We start from the raw sequence: 25,784 nt of genomic DNA on the forward strand, positions 1-25,784 counted from the left end.
AGCCCATGCTCAGTAAATCTAACACTTTGTACATGCACACAGTAAGAAGACAGTTTTCAGACTCACTGCAGACAAGGCAGCCAGACAGCACGTACACAGAGAAGCTCATGTCTCCCAGAAGCATCAGGCCTACCCTAGGCTGTATAGCAGCACCGCAAGCCTGGCACCTTCTGGAGAAGTCCAACCTCCTAAGCACAACCACATGCTACAGAACTGCTGAAATACCCCCAATAATCACACTATCTTCACATGGGGAAAAAAAAACAACCACACATTTTAAAAGATGCTGTGTGTAGTTAATTGTCATTGAATGCTGCCCAGCAACCCAGAACAAAATATTACTCCAGTATAGACACAGGCCCAGGCCCAAACCGAGCAAGCTACGTCCACATTAGGCCTCTTATTTTACGCATTTCACTACTCAGCTGTTTAAATTCTGTTCTGGTTGTTAGAAGATACGGGAATAGAGATATCAGAACCCTAACTAACCTTAATCTTTAAGGAAGGCCCAGCAACAGGCAGGTAAAGCTCAATAGTGTTTGACAAAAAATGAGGGGGGGGGGGAAAAGTCAATATATTTGTTAGGGAAGAGATTGAAAGATAAAGTAATATTGAAAGATTAAATAAAATTGAAAGATAATAAGAACAGAATTACTCTTAATTTTAATCTTTATAATCGCTATTGTTTTCACAGCAACATATTTGCTAGACTTGGTATTTGTTAAGAGTTTGTAGCATCCCAGCACTAATACCCACTTTCTGCTGTACCACCAGCACATATTACTACCAGGACTTCTAATATGACAAACATCCATTCTCAAGTGTCAGATACACCTGATCTGCTAGCCTGTATAACTGAAGAGTGACTGGTCCTTGATGAAGATAAAGCTGAAATTTAGAAGCTCAGACTCCTTGGTACTACATGAGGATTAAGTCAAACACTGTGACTATGGACTGTTGTAGAATCATAGAACCACAGAATCACTCAGGTTGGAAAAGACCTTAAAGATCATTGAGTCCAACCACAACCTAACCATACCACCACCATTTTTACAAACCAATATTTACAGATGTGGCTTAAACAAGAAGTGTCCAATAAACATACAGGTAGAATAAACCAAGATTTAAATCCTATGTTTCTTCTCTGAATACATAAGCATGAGTTTTTACAGTTTCTGTTAACAGTTAATAAATCATGGTTAACAGCTGAAGTCAAAGTATTGCTACTGAACTCAAAGTAACTTTGATACCGTAACAAAATGTGCAAAACATTACACAAGGACAGCAGAAAAAGACACACAAAAGAGTTGGAGGTATCTATAAGCTACAGCAACTACCCACAAGGCTGTATCAAATTACAGTGAAAACAGCTTCCTACCAGAACACGTTTTAAATTAGTTTATCCATCATGCATGGCAATAACCAGAAGATTCTTTTTAATGTGTCTCGTTTATCATCAGTGTGGTTTTTGCAGTTATACACAGCTCTTGATCACGTTCATCTAATAAACCTCCAGGAAAAAGTGGGAGGTTCTGGTTTGTTCAGGTTTTTCTGTATCAGCCCCAATACTCTTCAGCAAGATACACAAGTCAGTCAAGAGATAAAAACATCCTTTATTTTGCATCTGCAGGATATGAAATCCAAACAGAGGTTCTTGCCCCACAGGACCAGTGACAAAAAGAAACTGCTTCAGCAATAAAGAAATAGAGCACAGCAGGGCACCTCCACACTTCTTCTGTCAAAGCTCATGTCTCAGTCTCAGGGGATTAAATCAGCTCATTTTTTTTTCTAAGCCTAATCTGAGGAGCTAAATATGATCGAGGCTCCAAACAGTTTTCTTTAAAACTGAATAACACATTCGTTCAAGTCTCCAGTTCTGTAAACTTGATCACATCGAAGGGGCACAACACTAAGAAAAAACAGCAGCAGCACTACGTATGTTTTTGATGCAAAGACCTCTATTAACTAAACACCTTAAAAACAGTCTGGGCACTGTTTTAACAAAAATGGAAAACTAAGAATATGTAGGTGACAAATGGTGGCAGTGCAGACGTAGATACTGCATAAACGTTACGAGACATCTATAGGTGGACACTGCAAAGAAATGGGAACAACCATCCACTTTAGGATAGCTGCAATGTTGCTACTAAAAATTAATTAATAAGCAAACGCATTAAGGCAGTTCCAGACTCTCCTTCCTCCTCGATGGGAGAGGATCAGCTCCGTGTGGTAAAGCAAACACTCAAAAGTATTTCTTTTGTCTTTCCAAGCAGGGATCATTTGAGCATCTAAACCAATGCGTGTGACTAATACACAGTAGTTAAAGATATTAAAACTGCTTCAAGTGAAATATGTAACAGGTGCAGTAAATCTGCTCATGGGTTATTAAATAAAGATGCATGTCTGGCTCAGAACATTTCTTCAGCTTCAGGATGTTACCAGGGAAGCAGCAGTACGTGCTTACTTCACAAATTATTTAGGAAATTTTGAGCCAAATTCAGTTATTCTTTATTTATATACTTTGCTTAGAGACTTTCATATATCCAAGAACTGAAATTACTTCAGAATTCACTAAGTCCAGCATAACCTGATTTAAACTGTCTCATTTTTGACTAGACAGACATCCAGAAGTTCCAATATTACACCACTGAGTCTCCTTCATCTAACAGTGTAAGTCATATTGAGAACCATGACTAAGAATCTTGTTCATTCAGAGAATGGAAATACAAGAATACGACATAATACTGGACTGACGAGTGCCAATTACAAAGGTCAAAGTAACAATACTTGTTTCTGGCGCTAGCTTCACAGCAGCAAGTTTCCAAATTACAGTATCAAAATACATTAAATCCAATGGAGCAATAGGATTAATAAAAGGTTATTAAATCCATTAAAAGTTTGGGCAACCCAGGAATTCAGTAGTACTCCACAGACTAGAATCGTTTAAGTACCTGAAGAATGTTGTGAAGCAGACTCTTAAATTTAAAGCCTTTCCTCAGGGGAATATTCACTGAAATAGTCACATGCATTCAGAGTTGACTAATCTATCTTCCACTGGTACAAAACAGTGTTAGAGGGGAAAAAAAACAAGATCAGCCTTTTTCATTAACCTGATGAAATAACAATGTTGATGACTTCTCTCAAAACACAGACTTACTGTACTGACCATTAAAAAAAATAATTAAGTACAACTCATGGTGTCTCTCATCCTGGAGGGAGGAAATGATGAAAAAATGCATCATTTAAGATAGTACAACTTTATCTCCTGAGCTTAAAATACTCAGTGGTTATCACTAGGATTGAAAATAGACCAGATTTGATAATTATATCGTTTAGAAGCAGAGGTTTACATATATCAACTGACTGCGTTTACATATATCAACCAGACTGGGAATTCCTTCCTCTTCATTTTGCTCCACAATTTACAAGTGATACTTAGATAAATTACCTTAAGTGCTAAAATCAGGCCCAGACAAGCACAGCCAAAGACTCTCCCAACAGCTGAGATGGAAGAAGAGCTTCCTCAGCCACCTCTAGTCCCCTCTTCTTTCTAGTCTGCATTGGCTGACAGATACAGACCCTACCACACAGATCCTTTAAAAACTTTCCACGTTCAGACTTTTACCTCAATGAAAACCAAGAGCAGGTGGGATCCAGCCTGAAATGCAAGAATTATGGATTCTCTTCAGGAAACAACCCGGGCATTTTCCTTGATTGAAATGAATCTTGGAAAGTATGACTCACAATCAGCTTTCTGAAGCTGGATATCGGAAAACATCTCTGAGCAGAAGACAGCATGTTGCTCAGGGCATTTTCTTCTGATTCTCTGGTATTCTGTCAGCTTGACGTGAAAGAATTTCTCATAAACTTCAGCTAGAGCTATCTTTGGCAAAAGAATCCATTTATTACATCTTTCAAAAAGCAATATTCTTTCCCAAATGTTACATGCCATACTCTACATTTGTTTTAAAATGCCTGGAAGAACACAAGAACAAAGTTCTGCATTCTGTGTCTATCCTGCTCACCTTGCTTCTTCTACCTATTGTATATTTAACATTTATCTGATATCAAAACAATTTCTCTCAAGCCACAAATTCAGAAAGTTTATCCCACACTGCTTCCTACAGGCAGTTCATCATCTCAGAGGTTACAGTACTAGCAGATTTCTGGAATACATTTAGATATTGAACAATAAATTGACCACAGGAGTATTTCTTACAAAGAAACACGGGATCCTGCTATCTGCAAACTTCAGTACTAACAATAACCATTTTCATAATGCTCTTCTACCTACTTTTAATTGACAAAAATCTTGCATTTCCAACAGAACCAATCTTGGCATTGCTACGTCTTTAACGAGTAATGCTAGATGTAGTTATGTCAAAATATTTGTTCTGACCTCCTAAAACTACCAGTTTAACCAACTCTATAAAAATTACACGTACGTAGAAACTTCTCCTGTGATCTGATTATAACCATATAAAGTGGGAAATTTGGGAACAAACTGGAAGCGTTTTACTCACTAACACTGACAAAAACGTACAGCAAACACTTGTCAAATAACTCACACAAATTGGATTAATAAAACGAAGGCTTACTGAAATCAGCAGTAACAGAATCACTTCTTTCTGCACTCAGACACTGGGAGTGTATCATGAGATTCCCAAGCAAACAAACATGGCTTCTGCCCAACTTTACACAACTGCCTAATCTTGCCTGTTACAAGTATGTCAGCAACCTGTCATCCTAAATGTGAAATACTGTAAAACGTTCTGCACAAACATAAATTATTTTAGACTAGACACTTTTAGAGACAAGATTCGCTATCACCTTCCTACGCAGATACTTTAAAACTACTATTTCAACACGTAATGTCTGTTTTGGAATCAAGTTACAAAAATTATTATCGGTTTGGATTTTTATATGAATGCATTAATATTTAAATCTTCTTAATGGTTACTTACTATGCCCCAGCAGTAAATTAACAGCAGCAACCTCTACCTTTGTTACCATCACCAGGCTGTACAAAGCAGAGAAAGGAGTGAGCCTTTTCCTGCAGTTTGCATTATACTTGCTGGCATTTCCCCAGCTTCACCAGTCTCAAAGTATTTCCAAGCGCTAGACATTAAGTTACACCCACAGTTCTTACCAAATGCCAACATTTGTCCCCATCGTGGTTAAAATTTAACCAAAAGCTGTAATTGAACTACAATGAAAAGTCTTTCTATGCATTCTGCTTTATTTCAGCTCGCTTTCTTTATAACAAATATACTTCATGAAAAGCTGTGAAACAATAGAATTACTAATAAAGCAAAAAATTAGCATTTCATCAAAAATGCCACATGAATATATTCGTACAGATGATTCACATCATCAGCAAGAGAGCGAGCGTTGAAATAGTTTGCAATTAGCGCTCTAGATGTGGTTTCCCACTTTTCCCCACTTCTTTGGTGGCTTCAACAAACTTGTTCCTGTAGCTCATACAACATACTGAAATGCAGTAGGAAGCCTTTCAACAGTCAGATACACTTCCATAATCCAGGGGGAAAAAAAACCCACACTGACACAGTTCTTTAATTGCATATTGTCACTGAGTAATTCCACAAATAAAGCTTAATCGCAATAACAGATTCACAAGTGGATGCATTTTATGGTGTAATGAAAATAAAAAACATGAGCACATAAAGAAGCTTATTGATCAGTATCAAAACACTATTGTCAACAGAAGAAAAAAGGAAAAGAACCTACTCCACAACTATCCATTTAAAAATCATATATATGCATGGAAAAAGAGTGAGTTATGATATATCTGCTGGTTTCTGACACATATACACATACTTTGGCTCTGCTGATTAATGTCACATGTTTTTACACTAATACTGCTTCATCTCCTAACTTGACAGAAACAAAAGCTTATGCTTGATATCAAAGCATATTTTGTCACTCCTTAAACCATTAAACTAGACAACAGGAGAAATGGATAAAACAGAGAAAAAAAATCTGTATTCCGAGCTCCCACACTTCTATCCCTCTCCAAAGTGTTGAACAGCAACACTAACAGGGAAAGGCTGGGGATGGCTACCCCAAGATAATACACTTTTTGTTCAACTTTAAAACTGCTCATTGTTGTGGCATGCCAGTTCCCAATGAGTATTACAAAGGTAGAATGTGGATAAAATCTCATGACACAGCATGACATTTAAAAATCCTGGAAGCACTGTATGTAGAATAAGGTTGCTTTTACTGAAGAAGGCACAACACGAAACATCCTGATAGAATCCAAGTTACTCTCACTGTAGTCAACAGACTGCTTAATCACTAATCAATAATAAAGACTATTTATACAACTTTTAGCTAATTTTGGAAGCCAGGAAATGCAGAGCTCAAGTATGTCCCCCATCAAGGATGTCCCCCATGACATCCTTATAACAAAGCTGAGGAAGTATGGGATAGATGAGTGGACGGTGAAGTGGATCGAGAATTGGCTGACTGGCAGAGTGCAGAGGGTTGTCGTTGGCGGTGCGGTGTCTGGCTGGAGGCCTGTGACTAGTGGTGTCCCCCAGGGGTCTGTGCTGGGTCCAGTCTTGTTCAACATCTTCATCAACGACCTTGATGAGGGGATAGTGGCCACCCTCAGCAAGTTTGCTGATGACACAAAGCTGGGAGGATTGGCTGACACGCCTGAAGGCTGTGCGGCCATTCAGAGAGACCTGGACAGGCTGGAGAGCTGGGCACTAAGAAACCGGATGAGGTTTAACATAAGCAAGTGTAGAGTCTTGCATCTCGGTAGAAATAATTGCATACACCAGTACAGGTTGGGGGAAGACCTGCTGGAAAGGAGCTCTGCTGAGAGGGACCTGGGCGTCCTGGTGGACGACAGGTTGGCCATGAGCCAGCAGTGTGCCCTTGTAGCCAAAAAGGCCAATGGCATTCTGGGGTGCATTAAAAAGAGCGTAGCCAGCAGGTCGAGGGAGGTGATCCTCCCCCTCTTCTCTGCCCTGGTGAGGCCTCATCTGGAATACTGTGTCCAGTTCTGGGCTCCCCAGTACAAAAAAGACAGGGATCTCTTGGAAAGAGTCCAGCGGAGGGCCACAAAGATGGTGAAGGGCCTGGACCATCTCCCCTACGAGGAGAGACTTAGGGAACTGGGTCTGTTTAGCCTTGAGAAAAGAAGGCTGAGAGGGGACTTGATCCAGGTTTATAAATACCTGGGGTGTGGGAGCTATAGTGGCGAGGCTGGTCTCTTTTCAGTAGTGCGTGGGGACAGGACTAGGGGCAACGGGCTGAAACTCCAGCATAGGAAGTTCCGCACGAATGTGCGCAAGAACTTCTTTACGGTGAGGGTGACGGAGCACTGGAACAGGCTGCCCAGGGAGGTGGTGGAGTCTCCTTCTCTGGAGATATTCAAGACACGCCTGGACGCCTACCTGTGCGACGTGGTGTAGGCAGCCTGCTTTGGCAGGGGGGTTGGACTCGATGATCTCTAGAGGTCCCTTCCAACCCCTATAATTCTGTGATTCTGTGATTCTGTGTATGCAGTGTACAACTTGACTACAGTGTTTCAGCCTACGTTTCAGATAAGGCTGTGTTTCTGGCACTGCACCAACCAGGTCCTTCAGGATCAGATAGTTTACTGAAATAAAACTAGGACAGAACACAATTAAGATACTCAATAGTAAAATATTTATACCATATTTCAAAATACCCCGCTCTGAAAGCCTGGTGGGTCCAGATGACTCCCAGCTTACCATGGTCCACTCTTTCACATTATGGTTCACTAGCAAAACAGTCACAGAATCTGCAGACGCTGGTTCTCAAATTCAATAAATTACTTCATTTTACTCCTACTCATACATTCCCAGCATGATTTCATGACAGACTAATTGCTTGTCAAACACACATTTAGAAGATGTATGCAATTTTCAGTTCAACTAGTTATAGAGTAATACACGGCAAACTACTTTTAGATATCTTAAAACACCAATTACCAGCCACTCAACTATTAATATACTCTAGAAATTTGCTCTTAAATTGCAATGTTTAAGGACAAATTAACACTAAGCAATCCGCATGCAGACTGCCAATCCAGAGGTAGAATCCTTTGAAAATAAGCATTTGTGAAATGTAAGGCAGGTGGGTAATGTATGCACACAGCTAAAGTAATACTCAGGCACTACTGTTAACCCAGGTCCTGACTTTTTGTTGTTCTCAGAGCACAAAAAAATTATATACTACAAGAAAAAGAGCTTTTTCTTCATGAAAGGAAATAGAAGTTTTCTAGTCCCCTTGCTTTCACTCTGCAAGACAAAGTTCAAAGAGCTCATTTATTCAGTAACTACGTTCTGCCTATTCAGAAAGAAGACACGTTGCCTACATGACTTTACAATGTTGATGTGAACGTTTCACCTAAAAAAAAAAAATCTGCTCAGCTGCATTTCTGGCCAGATATTAAAACTTAAGTTTAAATTAAACTTGTTCGATGCAGCCAAAGCAGTTAAAATACAGCAATGCAATTCCTTTGTTACGCTCCAGAGAATTAAGCAGGCATTTCCTATTAGAAAAATCAAATCAATAGTAATGAAACAAATCAAATTATTTTAGATTAGCATAATCCCTTTAGTGCATAGGAAGCTGACAATTTGCCAGTTAACCATCACATTTGCTAAAATACTGAAGGGATGGAAGGTATAAATCTCTTCACACATACTGAGGAAATACACTTTAACAGCAAGTAAGGAGTATTGATTGACACTACCAAAGAAATTGGGCTACCACGACAAGTGATCTTCCACACGTTACTGAGGTACAAAGAAACACTTATTCTGCATTCCGCAAACTAAGAATCTTAATTGTCTCCCTAAGTATTAGTTGCTGGAGTTCTTTGTGTGTATATTTTTCCTGTGTGTCTACTTTTCCTTAATAGACAGAAGTGCACAACACTATATGGAAAGTCATACCCCTCTTAAAACTACCTATAGGTCTGCATTCCAGTCTTCAATGTAGAAAATAAACAGAAAGGGAAGGAACACCTGCTTTATAAGAGATTAGGGCTTCCAAAAGTAAATAATAACAATGGATTTATTAATCCATTGCTTTAAGAATAGCTGGTCATCATTGCCAATGCTTAGCTGCACAGAAGTTCCATACGATACGTAGCATTCATATGAGCTTGCTCAGGGATATAGAAACGTCACTTGGAAAATACAGAGAGATACATCCATGTTTCTGCAGGGCAAATCAGTTGGAAGAATAAAAAAGACAAAAGTTATCTTCAGTGTTTTAGTCCTTACCAGCTTGCACCGAGATTTACTACACGTTATAACAAAAGAACTAAGTTAATGTTTAGAAAGTAGCAAAAGGCACAAATAATGTACTGGTGCTGACTGTCAAGAGGCAGTGGAGGCACCTTCTGACCTGGAATTCCATCTTAAATAGCATTTCCAACAGAAACAGAGAAGAAAAATTTTAGAGCCCTCTCTCATTTTTCTATTTTTTTCTTGCTTTTTTTACTTCTTTCTTTCCAAAGGACAACACATAGAAGAAAAAAAAAAAAAAAAAAAAGAATAAAGTCTAAACAAAATGCATATTTCTATTAAAAGACTAAGTCAAACCAAACCATCTTTTGTATAAGTTATGCATTAAAACGAAAACAGAAAACCCTACAGTTGAGAGCTGAAGCTTTTTTAAAAACAGATGTTCAAAACATACAATTTTCTTGTTCCAAGATACAGAAATGGTTTTTTGTCAGCTGATTCTTGGAAGCTATGTATGTATGAAAGGAACTGCAAGTCATCACATTGCCAGGTGCACTGAACTGCTGGTTTCAATGAAATTATACCGTGCTTCAAACACGGAATAACAGAGCTAAGCACAGCAGGAAGGCACGGAGGCCTTTTAAGAGTTTATTTTGAATAGAAAACAGATTTTTATGAGATTTTTTCTTAATATATTATTATACAAACAATGAATGCAGTGAAGTGAACACGGGATAACTCCACCTTAATTTCAATTAAACTGACTTTCCTCTTAAAGTGTTACACTAAGCAGTACCCACAGCGCTGTATCCACTGGGAAAAAAATGGAATAAAAACAACGGAAGGAGTAAAACAACAGAAATGCTCATATAGAACAAAAGTAGAGAAAAATCAGTGAATCCTGTTTTTCATACAAAAAAAGTCTCTTCTGTCTAGATTTTATGTACAGGATAACAGGACAGCACAGTTACCATGTATGTAATAACCTCGTATCCAAGAAAGTCCATATCACATAGAGCCAAGAAGCAAATTAGGAATTTCTGTATTAATAGGTCATTTCCCTTAAATATATATCAGAAACAATTCAAAAGAGAAATACTTGGGACTTTCACATACTTCTTCTACATACAAACTTTTATTCCCTTTGTACAACGTTTAAGATACATTTATACTGTCATTTTTACCTATAATACCTATGCAGTAAGCACATAAAGAGTTATTATTTTACAGTTTCATTCTATGCTTTTTAGAATAAGGAGTCCCCGGGTTGCTCATCAGTTGGGAACTTTTTTCACGTGCTGTTCTGATTTTTGAAATGCTGAAATCCCTTGCCTAACAACAAGATGTTTAATTCTCTCAACATAGAAACTCCTTTCTTCACTCTTCTGCATAATCTAGCATCCACTCCCTTTCCTACAAGCAGTCTGCTCTTAATAAGAGAGAGCCAGTGTCGTATTAATGACAGGAGCTTAGGGTACTTTTGTCACTCCTACCCACTCCAATTCATTTTTCTTTCTTCCAGCACTTACCATTCCCCCTTGTAGACACTGAAGTACCTACACCCTTAACCTTTTTTTCTTTCATACCTTCCATGTGCTTTTTAAGCATGTATTTTTGGACATTACTTCTTTTCCTACTACATCTTACTTCTAGATCATTTAATCATCACTAAGAAGATGAAGAACATAAGGGTATTATCATAGCTGTAAATACTTCACTCCCTTTTCACTCATTCTGGAGCCTCCAAAGAAAGTAAATAAATAATAAAACAACTCCTCTCTATTATTCTTAACATTTTTTTCCATCACAACTCTCTTATTCAGCATTACCTGCTATTATTTATTGCAATGCATACAACTTTGCAGTCTACAAGCCGCCCCAAAATCATATCCAACTTGAATGCATCATATTAAGAACTTTACAACCCAGAAAGAATGTATAACACCACTCCTTGCCTTCATATAACAAATACTTCAACTTGCAAAACAGCCCAGCCCACGCTGTGTCACAACAAACTACTGTGACTAAGGGTGTTTTAAATTGTACCATTCTGCCAACACACAGTTATGCTTTCCTGTTTAAAAACATTAATGACTAAAATTTTAATTTATACTTTTACAAATGCTTTCCGGATTCATAGTTTAAATTTAGCATTGGACAAACTATAACAAGTCTTTATTTTACAACGTCGTGATACAAGCAAGAGCTATGAAAAAAAGCCTGCACGTAACTTGTCAGCCATACAACTTTGAAACAAAGACAATAGCTGTCTCAGCAGGATGGCACACCACTGTTCATCTGACAAGTCATTCTCTTAGAATACTTACCACTAAATCCCAGTTATTTTGTTCAAGCAAAGTTATAGCTTCATCGATATTTTCTATACCAGTACAAGCCTAGAAAGAAAAAGAAGCAGTAAACTGAATTAAAAGCATTGATCAAAGTGAGCATTAATACTTAGAATTAATTTCAGTAGAATGACAAGAAACGTGTAGAGTTTTGATTTCTGCTAGGAGAGCTTTAAACACCACAGATTAGAGTATAATTCCCTCCTCCACCAGAGGACTCCTGTGTACCTTGAACAAGTCACTTAAGGAAGCAAGACAAAGGTAGTTATTTGCAAAATTAGGACAACAGTGCTGTCTCATAAAGGTGCTTTGAGAATTCTGTGATGGCAATTCTGAAACATTCATGCTCCCTTAAAAGGGACCACAAAAATATTTAAAACGGCAAGTCTGGGGTGGTTGGAGTACTTTGTCTCAAACCAAAACCAACTCTACTGCCTCCACCAATGCATTTTACCCCTACATGCTGTGGGTGTTACACAGCACTGCTAAGTGGAGAAAAAGGTGGCAAGTGAGACTTTTTGCTCAGTCTTGTACAGATGAGGAACCTTGTGAAACTATTTAAAATGAAGTCTATATAATGAAACATTTACTTTCAGATAAAATGGCTGAATGTTGTTCCATCACTCTGGCTTTATGTAGCTCGAGTCATTTAATACAACAGCAACTCTAAAGTAGTGCTAAAATCCATCAAAATGGTACTGTAAATTGAACTCAGCTCCAAATGCAAGAGGACATCCTGCTCATCCTTTACAAGATCTCAGCCACGACCGCATTCCTTCTGTTCGATCATGCAGGTATATAAAACTTTAACATAAATTTCTTTCAATATATCATATAAAACAGGGATTTTTAAAAAATATAGTTTAGCAGTAATAGAACAGAATCAGATAACAGGAGCAAAGATTCCAAAGACTTATTGCTTTCCTTTAAGCATTAAAAGAGAGAAATGGCAGAGAATGGAGCACAGAAACAAGTACTTAAAGCCATCAGGCCATTCTTAAAGTGATGCTGACAGCTCTGCTGCGTTGTACTCTGACAAACATCCACCAAAGTGACAGTCTGAGGTTTCATTGATAACCAAGTGAAACACACTTAAAGTCTGGACAATTTACAAAACAACATTGAGATTTCACTTTTCAGATTGATTATTTTTGCTAGTTTTGTTAGGTGCCAATAAAAGAGCAAACAAACATTCTGGAATCACAACAATGGATTGCTGTAGGAAGGCTACTGATTAACGCAAACCACAAAGACGATGTTTTATAAACTTCCTTCGCGTGCTTTAATGTCACAGTTGCAGCAGAGTAGGATTCCAGATAAACATTTCAACGTGGAAGGAGAGAATCAATGCAGACACTACAAGCTGTCTCAAGTCACACCCCATCACTGGTCTAAACTTCAGTAAGAAAATTTAAAGAATAAAAAAAAATAAAAGAGTTTGTTTCCTGCATTATAAATTCAAGAAAATCACTGAGGTTCAAACCAGATGATTTGCCCTAAGGTGAAGCACCCAAGACAAAGCCTCACTGACAGCCCTGACATCAAGGGCTTCTGGAAGGCAGGATGAGTCCCAGCACAGCCTGGCTTACACCAGCTTTTGTTTTCCTCTGGAAGATGCACATAGGGAAGCAGCAAGTTCTGTGAGCCACAAAATTAATAAAGTCTGGTTCCTTATGGGTTTGTCTCTCATTCTTAATTACAAGAGCTGATTTATGCTTTCCCAATGACTTGAATATTTATGAAGTCTTTATTTATTTATTTTATTGACTTATTTCCATGTTACCTTGTTGGATTTTGATGAAATCTGTAAGAATTTAATTGGTATGAATACCTGGGTTCAGAAGTTATTTGCGAGGACACCTGGGCACCATGACTTCATATGCATTACTTCTTTAGGAAGCCAGACTAAGAATCACAGAGCTAACTTCTTTACAACACATAAAGCATGACTTTTACTCATTTTTATGCCTCTCATTCTACCCAAGCAAAAATAAAAATCAAACTAAATTGAGTGGGGGGGGGAAAAAAAGTTGAATTCTAACAGAAACAGGAAAAAAATTCAAGCCACTGCAAAGTAAACAAACTCTGAAAAGCAAAAGCATATCTTTATTATTAAGCAGCTAGAAGTATGATGAGAATTTTTTCACTTTAATTCAGAGATTAACTGATTTTTATTCAGATTTATTTTTGTGAGAGACCTGCTTAATAGAAGGCATTAAACATCTCAGAAGAAAATTCCTGCCAGCGAAGTATTAAATCTAAGCAACAACAAGCACATCCTCCAAGTAAAATCTAAACCTTAAACAAATGACCACAGTAAAGGTAAAACCTTCCACATTTACTGGTTCGCAAACATTTATACATCAAAAAGAAATCCAAGAACTTAACCAAAGGACGAAGGGAAAGAAAATGTTAGGGAGAGTGCCTTCACTTCTCTGGATTTCCTCTAAATCTAGAATAGCATTTTTGCCCTTCATAGCAGCTATAGCAGAGACCAAGCAGTCTTCTCCTGGGTTTTTCAGACCACACAAGAGGAAAATGAATGTGAAAATGAATAAACTGCTGTATTTTACTGAACACACAAGAACAGATTCTGAAGATAAAACTACCGAATGTTAAATAACTCTCTCAGCACCTTGCTGCTCCAGACCAGGTGTTTCTATCAGCCACATTTAGATTTGCATACAGTAAAGTTCCTCAGCTCTCCTCCAAACATTTTTCACATAGCTTTACAGCTTAACCATCACCTTAGTTACTGATGGAGAGCTTAGCCATGCGAAGTTTCAGAGCTATCCATCAGGAGGCCTATCTTTCTTTAATTGGGAAAGTAATCTGAATCAGTTAAATGGGGAAAAATAATCACCAAGGAGATAATTCAACTGAAAGGAAGACAGTTCCAGGCATCCAAGACAAACCCAGGAGGTGCTTACAGAAAGCTGTAATACATGGCAGTAGACTCACTCTTCTAATTCCTTGCAGGGTGGTCTGACCTTGGCAGCCCTAACAGCTGCATCTGGGTTTTGAGAACCTCTGTGACACCCCCACCCCACCTCACCAGTCAAGGCTTTAGCCTACCTCCACATCACAGGAAAACAGCTGACTTCCCCATCTGGCAGCAGCTGCTGCTGAAAATGCTCCTCCTGCACCTGCTACAGAGATCCAGGCAGTTGTTACACAGCAAAGCTGGAAGAGACAACTGTTGCTCCCAACACAGAGAGCCGGGCTGTTACTTCTGCAGAAGCTGGGAGAGCAGCAAACAGCTGTTGCTGGCTCAAATACAGAGTTAGGCTACTGCAGCTCTGATAGATAGCTGGTGGCAGTTGCTGCACAGAAGCTAGGAGCAAATGGTATTTGGCAGCAAGGCAGAACTTGCAATCCCTACTCACCTGTGGCCTCTCCTTCTCATCAAGAAACAACACAACAGTCAGAAGTACCTAGAAAACCAAGTACCAGCCTAACAGCCAGTAATCAGAATGACTCTGATGTCTGCCTCTCTCAATGATCTGTTGAACAACTCCTTATTTGCTTGGACTAGCAGCAGTCACTATGTTCTCCCCATGCAGGGACTACTTCTGCACTAACCCAATCTAGGCGATTCTCTTAAACACTTCACACAGGGGGTTCACACCCATTAAAATCAGATGGACAGATGGCAGAGAGCTACATCATGCACTGCTCTCTCTCCTGTAAAAGTCACTTGTGAAGAAAAAAAGAAAGCTCACAGTATGCCTGACGAACCTCCACATGCACTCTGCAGTCAGCATCTTCAGCTGAGCTTCCTGCAATAACCTAGGGCAGACACAAATGCAGGTCCATACAGCAAGAAGGATTACATTGGAGCCCTAGCTCCAAGCACTCAGAACAGTTAACTCAAGACAATGGATCAGCAGGACACTCACACCAGTTGTCAACTACAGATTTTTTTCCTCTCACTAACATTACGTCCATCTGTCTCAGAGTAAGACCAAGCTACCATCATTCAGTCCAATGCCTACTCCTCAGATACTGAAACAACTGATGCAGACTCATCCTGTGCTGGATGAAAAGGGGAGAAAAGCTTTCAGCCATCAGCATTTCACTGCAGCTATAGCTCAACCCATCTTCTTAATACATACCCAAAACTGCAATACCTGGGAAAATAACTCCATTAAGGCACCACAACTTTCAACAGGTGATATCATCTGGGAGGATTTAATCCTTTGAGAACTACAAAACACCAGGAAGGCGGCCTAACTGATGGCTGCACAGATAGCACCCTAGGAAATTATTACTTTTAAAAGTATCCAACAATTTTTTATTATTATTATTGGATTCAGCAATGCAGCTGGAGCTCTTTCTATTTTATGAAGACATATGAGCTTCTAAAGAGAAATCAAAACCACTGGCAAAGAACAAACACTGTTAAGATCAATTCACTGTCCTTTCAGTAACTTACTCTTTACAAGATAAGAGACTAGCAATAAGAAAGACTCTCTTCAGGCACAGGCCACAGATCTGCTAGAAAGAATGGCAGAATTCTCAAGGGTGGCAGCTAAGAAAACCTCAGAGCTGCTCTTAATAGCATCAGAAATAACAGCAATATCCTTCTTTTCTGTCTCCTCATGTACTTTACCCTCCAATAAAACCAAAATTCAGCTTGCTGCTTTACCAACTCCTTCAATCATAACCAGACAGGTCAGTTCACAGACACACTTGAGCTTCCTGTCAGGTTTAATATATCTCTGTCTTCAGAGTCTACAGCCACCCTGGACAGCTTGCTCCAGTGCTTGACTACCATCATTTGAAGGATTTTTTCCCCTTATATTTAGCTATAACATCCCCTGATGCAACCTGTAACCCCTGCCTCTCATCCTTTCACTCTGTCACTCCAACAGATATTGGATTCTATACTGTCTATTGCCTGCTGTAGAGATGGAAGAGCAGCTAGACCCCCCTCAGCTATTTCTTCCCATGCACAACCAGCTCCTTCTGTCCTTTTACAAAACAAGCTCCAGCCTTCTCTCCACCCAGGTGGCTCTCTGGTCATGACAGGGGATGTGTCTAACTGTGAGCACTGCCACACAGCAGTGTTCTCCCTAGTACTGAGCAGAGGGGAAGAAGCACTCCCCTTGGTCCTGTCCCACCACATAGCAACTACTTCTATTGGAAGAATCCTTATTTCCCTTTGTAAGCATTCCTACGTTCCACATACAGACCCTCACAACTGGGATTTTTGAGTACCTGGGCATCTCTTACCCAGAGCCCCACCAGCCTCCCAGACCCACACAAACTGCATCACAGAACCACCAAGGCAGGAAAAGACCTCTGTGATCATCCACTCCAACTGTCCAGCTATCATCAGTGTTTCCTCACTAAACCATGTCCCTCAGTACAACATCCAGACATTTCCTGAACACCTCCACGGACTGTGACTCAACCACCTCCCTGCACAGACAGTTCCAGCACCTGACCACCCTTTCAGAGACTAAATTTTTCCTAATATCCAAACTGAATGTCCCCTGGCACAATGGAGGCCATTCCCTCTTGCTGTTCTCCCGTGTAACTAGTGATACGACAAGACACCAGTCCCTGAGTATCACTTCAACCCTGCAACTACCCAACCATACTGATGCAACGAGGCTGTTCTTACTATGAGTCACCTGTGGTTATTAAATTAACTTTTACTTCTTTCTAGTCTAGAGGAACGTTTTAAAAAACATCCACAAACTGAAAGGATCTACTGCAAGCATTTAAATTAACAGGTAAGAAAACTTCTCTGTTTTTACATAACTTGTATATCTGGTAAAATATCTGGTAAAAATGAAGCAGATTCACCAGCTGTTCTCTTCACAAAGCTAATACACTTACCAGCATCAGAAGTCTAGAAAAGGTCTGGGCGCATGCGCCATGCTTGAGTTTTGCCCAATGCTTTCAATTCCCGCCCCAACCGTTCATACTGCTTGAGCACCAGGTTACGTAAAGTGAGAAAACATTGTCTCCCTTCTACAGAAGGAACAGAGGGTAACAAAAGTGGTATTTCTGAAGGTCACACAAGACTTTCTACCTATTAGTTACCAGGCAAACAAAAGTGAACTTTGCCCACACTGAGATGACTGCAGGCCTTCTGAACAAAGCAAGCAGGGTACAAAGTCTGAGCTAGTAGTGTGAAGCTCCAACCACTTCTAAGCAGAACCAGCTAGCTTGGAACCACATTAACCATATTCAAATGGATTCCAGCAGAATCTGTAGCAAATTCTGCTTCCAGAAAGCCATGGAGGCACAACACAAGGAAGTTCATCAGCTGAGCCAAGACACAAACCCCAGTTTCACAAGCCACATTCTAACACTTGAGCATTTTAGCCACATCTTCCCTGCATTACATACAAAGTGCAGTGCTCAAGCTGAATTAAAAACCATGCCAAACCAAAAACAAGCAACCATTAATTAGTAGTCTGGACTACTAACCCCATCTACCTTTTCTGAAAGCTGGAGGTGTCCTTTTCTCACTACAACTCCTATCCAACTTCAAAATGCTTTAGTTCAGATTATCACAGTTTTTTCCTGTGGTTCCTTAATCTGCAAAAGCATCTCAGTGAAAGTAAAAACACCAAAATTTCCTGAATCAGCGTTGCTCTCAGAGTACACAAGCACTGCTCCGAAAGTAATGCTACTTGTTTTATTGCATTGGTCCATGGTGTCAGAAGCAGACGTTAGTGGGATGGCAGTAGAAGTTGAACTTTCCCATCATATCCCAATACATGCTGTTGTATGTGACAGATGACAGCAGAGAGGCAGCCTGACAGAATGGCAGCCAACATGGAAGCATATATATATATATATATACATATATATATATATATAAGGTGCATCATGCCGCTCTGCTACACTAGAGGGCTCGAATCCCGGGAGTTGGACTCGATGATCTCTAAGGTCCCTTCCAACTCGCAAAATACTATGATACTATGATGATGATATTTAATTCCTCCATACAGAATAAGTGGCACCCACTAACATTCAATGACACTTGATGAGCATTTATACTGAGCAAACAGTGCATGTGAGCTTTTAAAAGCATCAAGACAAGGAAGATAGACAACAGGTCAGAAGGATCAAAGAAGATACCAAAGAAGCACTAATGGAAGGCAAGGTCATAATGGAAAAGCTAAATGAATTGCGTGTGCTCATTTTCACTACAGACAAACTTAAAGCTCATCCCATAACAAAGTTTCCCTTTACAGAGAACTCTTATTCTGAAGCATCAGTAGACACAGCCAGGATCAGACCACAGTCTCCAAAATGTTAAGGGAACTTTGGAGAGAAACCATAGAGGGTTAAGATTTCTCCTGTTTGGGCAACTTTGACTTCTGTATAACGAGAGATAGTAGAAACTCCAGTGAAACCTGCAGAATAGGGTGAGCATATTGTATGTATGTTAGTGCATACTGAGTAAAAGTGAACACAACTTCTATAAGGTAAACCTACATACCACAAAACTACTCAGAGATCTCCTAAGAACTCAAAGCTGTACCAAATTGACGCTATTTCCAAAATTCTCCTACAAAACTTTATCATTACACTCTCAAAATGCTGACTTGCAGGAACAGGAAAATCCATTCAACTACTATTTCTTACTGCTCTTTCCTAAGGATTTGCCACCAGCCACTGCTTGCAGATGAGACATGCAGCTGGGTCTTCAGTCTGAGCTGATACAGCACCTTTGGTATTTGCCCACACAAATAACCTGACCTTTAAAAAAAAAAATAATAGAGATGACTCAGATCCAGAACTCCTGTCTCTACAAATTGTTTCCTGCAATAGGTAGAACATGAAACCTATGTAAAATAGCTCTGAGGGACTAATCTATTCTGCTCTGGTTTCAAAAAGCCTTAAGAAATTCAGAAAGCATAACTACTTCCACAGAACAAAGACCTGCTCAGCCAGTTAAACTCAGAGGATCACCACAGGACTGCTCTGACAGACCAAATAACATCCAATCCATACATTAGGACCTTGGTTTTCTCTTCAACTTGTTTTTAACAACTGCATATTATCCAGTAAATTCTAAAAAAATGAGCTTAATTAGCAGGTATCAATCAAGCCACTAAGCATGTAATTTCCTTTCATCCAAATGATGAGGGACAAGTCAGAGGCTGGGTGTTTACCTAGGCTTCTTCTAGTTCTTTTAGGTGAGTCCTTCCTTTTAACTGCTAAGTGGCTGCCCCACCAAAATACACTAAGCATGCAATATGCTTTCATCCCATCTCTTATCCTTAAGGCCACTTACAGCAAACAAAAGCAATTGCATTGCAAACCAAGAGGCCCAAGTACCAGTTCCAGCACTGCTGCTACTGACCGTGTAATGCACAAACATATCTACTCACTACAAAAACACATTCTATCCAAAAAGAATTGCTATGCAGTCTGAAACAAGGCATGCAGTGCTAAGTGAAATATGACAACTGCCCAAATAGAGTTGGGAAACATCTCAGACTTTCTGAACTGTGATACTTTTAGGATGGGAAATTCCCAGGAATTGTAGCAACTCACATCTTCATCCTCTTCTTTTCTGCACCTCCTTCTACTCAAAAGTATCAACTCAGTAAATCTGTTTACTGTAAATGATACTCATGCACCAAGAAACATAAGTCACACACTTTACTTTTTATTTACCAAATAAATATCCTCTTTTCTTACAAAGAAAACACATACCCAGCCTCTGTGAATAGATACAATAACTTTCAGGTCATGGCTACTACTAGTTGTCATGGAACTTGAAAAAGAATCCCATAGCTACCACCTCTCAATCAGTTTCAGTGACCTAAGAACACAAATACCAATATGAACGGGCCAATGGAAAAAGTGATGTGATTACTGTGATGTGAAGACTCTTTCCAAGGTAACCGAATGAAAAGAACTGCATAAACCTCTTTCTAAAAATGATTTGGTGCTCCAATAGTAAATTATTCAGGTTCTTATAGCTAGGCTGTGACATACACAAATCATAGTATCCTCTTCCCTCTCCATAAATGTCAGACTGTATTTCTAATACCTGTCCTTATGTAAGAGCATAGCAGGCCTCTCCATGCAGAGCTATCAGTGAAAATGCTCAAGTTGCCATGTTATAAAATGGACATAATTCTTACAAAAATTCCTTATTCTGCAACTCCGCAATCCACTTCATCTCCTGTTTAAAGGCCATGGGAGATGAGGAAGTCAAACCAGCTTTGTTCTGCTGCGTATGAGCTTTGGTGTCACGAGGGAATCTAGGAGTTATCTAAAGAAATTAAACTGTCAGTTCTTCAGAAATACATACAGAACAACTAAATGTAAGCAATAGCCTTGGCAGCAGACAATGACAACCAAATTAACCAAACTACAATACACTACGCATGCAGCATACTTCCATCATGTCTTGACCCCTAAGGCCACTTACAGCAAACAAAGCCAAATGCACTGCAAACCAAGAGATCCAGCTACCAGTTCTAGTGCTGCTACTGACTGTGTAATGCACAAAATTACAAGACATGACAAAGCCACTGTTAGCTGAAGACACTTAGTCAGAGGGAAAGAGGAAACAAACCTGCCTCTCCCAAACCTTAATTTCTAACCTGCACAGGGCTGCATTTCCTTCCAGCTGTGGGGAGCTGCAGAGCTCAGTTCAGCTCTGGGAGTGGCTGCTGCTAAAGATCTTCAGGTGTCACACAAAGGAATGAATCCTGTTGGCTTTGGTGTAAGCAAGATTGTGAGGGTTGTTTTTTTCTGAACTCAGACAGATCTGAACATAGACACTGAGATGCCATGGTAGCCCTCCCAGTGAAAATGCAGGCCTCCAAGAACTTTAAGAATAAGTTTAAGAACAATTTCCAAAGATTTAATCACTGACTGGATGACTCTTCAGCAACTGTCTTTTACTGAGGGCCATGTTCTAAGTGAATTGCCAAACATGCCACAGAAAGCTTTCACAGGAATCAGCAACAGTCCTTTCTGATCCAGTGTCTTCATGACCAAACACCAGCACCTTTTCTTTTAGCAATCAATTATATGAACAGCAACTTTGCTACAGGCTCAAAACTCCCAGGTGGATAAACTCCCCTTACAAACAATGGATGGGACACTCTTTCCAGACCCCAGAATAAGTGCAGAGCAAGAACCACATGCACTAACTTGAAGCGGTTCCTGTATCTTCCTACCTTTTCCACCCATCAACTTTTCAGACAGGCATAAACTAAAAGGTGACAAAAGCTGACCTAAGCCAACACAACAGTACACACAGAAGAAAGCAAAACTCCAGTAGCAAAGAAAAATACACACAAATTTTGCACATTGACTGTCAGAAAGTAAAAATTACATACGTAACAGAGATAAGCTTAAACAGGGCTGAAGCAAACTGATGTTTCCCACAGTCACCAAAAAACCCCAATACCTTTGGAAGCAAATCTTGACAGATACTTAGCAGCAGTGTTGACTTCCAATTGAAGGTGACTCTGTAGTTTCTTCAGTTTTACCATTCCAGAATGAAAAGAGTCACTTGAACCATGGTTAAAACTTCAATATAAAGACTCCTAGGCCGAGATACTATAGATCAATGTAATGATCTATTTTATAACTTAAAACATGGATTATCTAGCACGCTTTCTCAACCTTTCTGGCAATTATATTCTTCTTCCTCAAGCCCTCTTTGCTCCTCCCACAAATCTCTTTCTTGAGAAAAAGACTGATGCAAAGGGGAAGCTCAGAAGAAAAGTCAGTATGTTTTATACATGAGTATGTGAATCATACCAAAGCACTCCACTGCACAGCACTTTTCTTTTTAAGTCAATTTTGGAAAGAAAAACCAACAAAAAAAAAAAAAACAAACCACATGACTGTTTCACAGAAGAAACAAACTATTTAGATAGCTGCTGTCTCAAGGAAAGTAAGGATTTTTGAGTCTTATTATTCCACTCCAAAGTCTTCCCACCCAGATCAAACCTTGAACTAATTTACTTGGTCAATGAGAAATGTGAATTCCAAGAAAAAAATTCCAATAGAAGCTTTGTGTGCTGGATATTCTTGCTCTTGGACATCCAAGAGCTGGCAGCTCCCACCATGCTCCAAGCCTCCAGCCCACTCTACACTTAGGAATTACTGTGAGGATAACCACATTGAATGGCCAAAACAGTCCCATGCGTGAACATGATTTACGCTGGCAAAAAGATATTTTTGTTAACTTCAGCACCCATCCTTAAGTACAAGTGTAGGTAAATGTCCATATCTGACCCTTCTACCAATACCCAAAGACAGTTTTTCATTAACTATGCTAATTTAATTAAGGTCAGCACAAATAACAGTTGTGATTAAGTTCACAGCTGCAAATGGAGTTGCTATTTGTTTGTTCTTTGCAGTGAAAAGTGAGCAAATACATTGCAAGAGCAACTCTCTTCAAACTCCTACCTGCTGAGGTCATTAATATGAGTCAAGTGACTATAATCAAGTGACTGCCTGGGGATTGCCCCTGGTTAAACACAATAAATAGAACACGGTAACAAAAATTGGTAGAAATTATATTCCCTTGTTTGTAATAGAATCTGACCCTATGCTGCTGCATCACTCTTACCAATTCACCTTTTCAAATAACTCGATGGGTTTGGTTATTTTTTCTCCTGTGGATTTTTTTCTATATGCCAATGACGCTTTGTGGAGAAATACTGAACTGCATTTAGGAAGAGAGCTAAGAGTTGTCTGTGGGTTTAACTCCCACAAACTTCATAACCTTCCACTGAAAATGGACTGACTGTGCACAAAACCGGCTTTGGTATAAGCTTTCCTAAGTGAGGATCTAACAGGAAAAAGCCAGGTGGGTTGCTTATACAACCTACCGGCACACACACACTTAGTACTCCACGGGTAGCATAAAGTCAACTCGTTAAAAAAAAAACAGCAGAAGAAGAGAAAACAAATACAAATCACACAGAACAGCCTTCAATTGCTTTGAGATGTGTTAAGAAATATATCCAGTGGGTCATTTAGCTTTATCTTGCAATTGATCTTTTATACAATTACTCAATGTACATACTTATATATAAAAGCCCCAGGTAGAATAAAGAAACAAATGCAATATAACATCCTACCATTGTTTAAACTAATGGCAAAAATCCCTGATGATTCTGAAAGGTACAAAATAAGCCCATGAATGCTGCCAAAAGCATCAAACATTAGCATGATTATGACTTACCTAAAAATAAATGAACAATAAGGAGGTAAGGGGGAGAGATGGAAAACCCTTCAAGTCATTAAGAGTTCCAAGACCAATGCTCTATTCTTCTTAAAAGAAACTTGGGAAAGCTGAGTGTAAAGTGTTGATAAAGTTTCCCTCCCAGTTTCACTCAGCAAAAAAATAGCTCAACTATAAAGAATTGCTTTTAAAATGCCCATATGTACATCATTCTTCAAGACATCCCACACAAATATAGAAACATCAAAATGACTCTGAGAAATACATTTATTAATGCAAAAATACAGAGAAATAAATGACAATCACGATAATTGCTTTTTACATAACGTTTTAGTTTCCATTTTAAAGTCTTAGTGAATGAGTTGTAAATCCCATCGTGTACTCAAAATACCCAAAATCCTCCACCATGTTTGACAGCTAAGAGATATATTAGGCCTAAGAACGATTAGCATTGCCCAACAATGGACAGTTCAACATTTCAGAATCAGATGGAAGTTTGAGGATTCAATAAAAAAGCATAACAGAAAAAATAAAGTTGACGGCAGAAATAAACAAGTACATTAAAAGGAAGTTTCCTTATTCTATTCATTTAAGGAAGCGTTATTAAGCAGTGAGTATTTCCTGGGTGCAAACTACATCACCCTCATTCTGTACAACCAATTCCTGCTGCTCCACAAGTTTGCAACAATACTTACTTGTCTTTGCAGAAACAAACAGTGCAGTTGCTCTTATACCTTTAGTAGCTGGTTTCAAAACCCAAGCAGAAAACTACTGCAGAATTGCAAAATAGCACTGCCACTAAAAATATGGAAAGTAGACAGGAAAAAAAAAGAGTCCTGTCTTATTAGATTTACCTGTGACTAACTGAATCATTGTCTTGCACTCAGAACATAAAGCTTTTTAGCTAGTAACATGGGGGGCTTCATAAAGCCTGTCTCCATTGGCACCAATGCAGAATCAGAGCCCTAGTCTCCTTCTGTGTAATGTATTGGTACTGAAAAAGCTATGAAATCCCATCCTTAAAATGGAGACATTGCTCCTTACATACACAACAGTAACTCCAAGTGCAACAAACTAAATAATTATAAAGACATTCAAATAAAGGCAGGTGCAACATATTCATGTACAAGCGAAAACACTTCTTTGTTATCAACTGGAAACTCTGCATGTTACATCAAGAAGAGATCAGATAACTTTTGCAAAAGAGGAATTATGTAATGTACAATATGGTCACACCACCTCCAATTCCAAGGAAACATTCTTGTTAAACACGCAGGGAGGGAAGGGAGGAGGTTTGCCCTTCCTTTTTTTTTTTTTTTTTAATGGAATACAGCTGGCAGCTGAGAGAGAAGCTCTTTTAAGGCACGGTACATACACAGAGCAGGTTTACAACTCAATCCAAGAGTATATCCAGGCAAAATCAGGCACTGCAAATGGACAAAGCTTAAAAAAAGAAGGTTAATCGAAAAGCAAATATTAAGGAGACATTTAAACGTGATCTGATATCCCTACCAGCTGCTCTCTGCAGGCTCTCCCCACCATTACGAACTCGGCATCACCCACCTGTTTGTGTACTTGTTCTTGGAAGTAGAAATAAGGCAAACAAGCAGCATGAGGAAGCTGTACACAGAAGAGACTGACCAGGCCTCACAATAAATGCTGACCACCGCACGTAGGGGAGGACTTGATTCCAGTAAAAACATTCGAGAGCTCAAAATTAAGCGTTACCTCTTTCTGCTGGCAGGAGAGGAGGCAACGAGCTGCAAGGGCATATTCATCCTGCACAGACACGTTGTTGTACGGAGCGGGGAGGAGAGAGTCCTTCCGTCATTACAACACGCGGAGCCGGTGCTGCCGTGAGGGCACAGCCGGGCCGGCACCCACTGCTGGGCACGGCCTCCGCCCGAGCCGCCCCGCCGTGCCTGCCCCGCGCGGGCCGGGGAAGCGAGGCGGAGCAGAAAGCTTTCGGGGCACGATGCGACGCTCCCC

General features: G+C 39.5%; 1 protein-coding gene across 2 annotated transcripts in view; it reads right to left on the bottom strand.

Annotated features, from left to right (window-relative positions):
* Positions 1-25,784, bottom strand: part of FAF1 (Fas associated factor 1) — a 133,239-nt gene that overhangs the window by 106,859 nt on the left and 596 nt on the right. For both annotated transcript variants that reach the window (XM_072343401.1, XM_072343400.1), the window contains exon 2: positions 11,582-11,650. In XM_072343401.1, the coding sequence (XP_072199502.1) occupies positions 11,582-11,650 (69 nt within the window). The remainder of the gene's footprint in view (positions 1-11,581; positions 11,651-25,784) is intronic.

This window comes from Excalfactoria chinensis, chromosome 8 (assembly GCF_039878825.1).
Source record: "Excalfactoria chinensis isolate bCotChi1 chromosome 8, bCotChi1.hap2, whole genome shotgun sequence".
NCBI lineage: Eukaryota > Metazoa > Chordata > Aves > Galliformes > Phasianidae > Excalfactoria > Excalfactoria chinensis.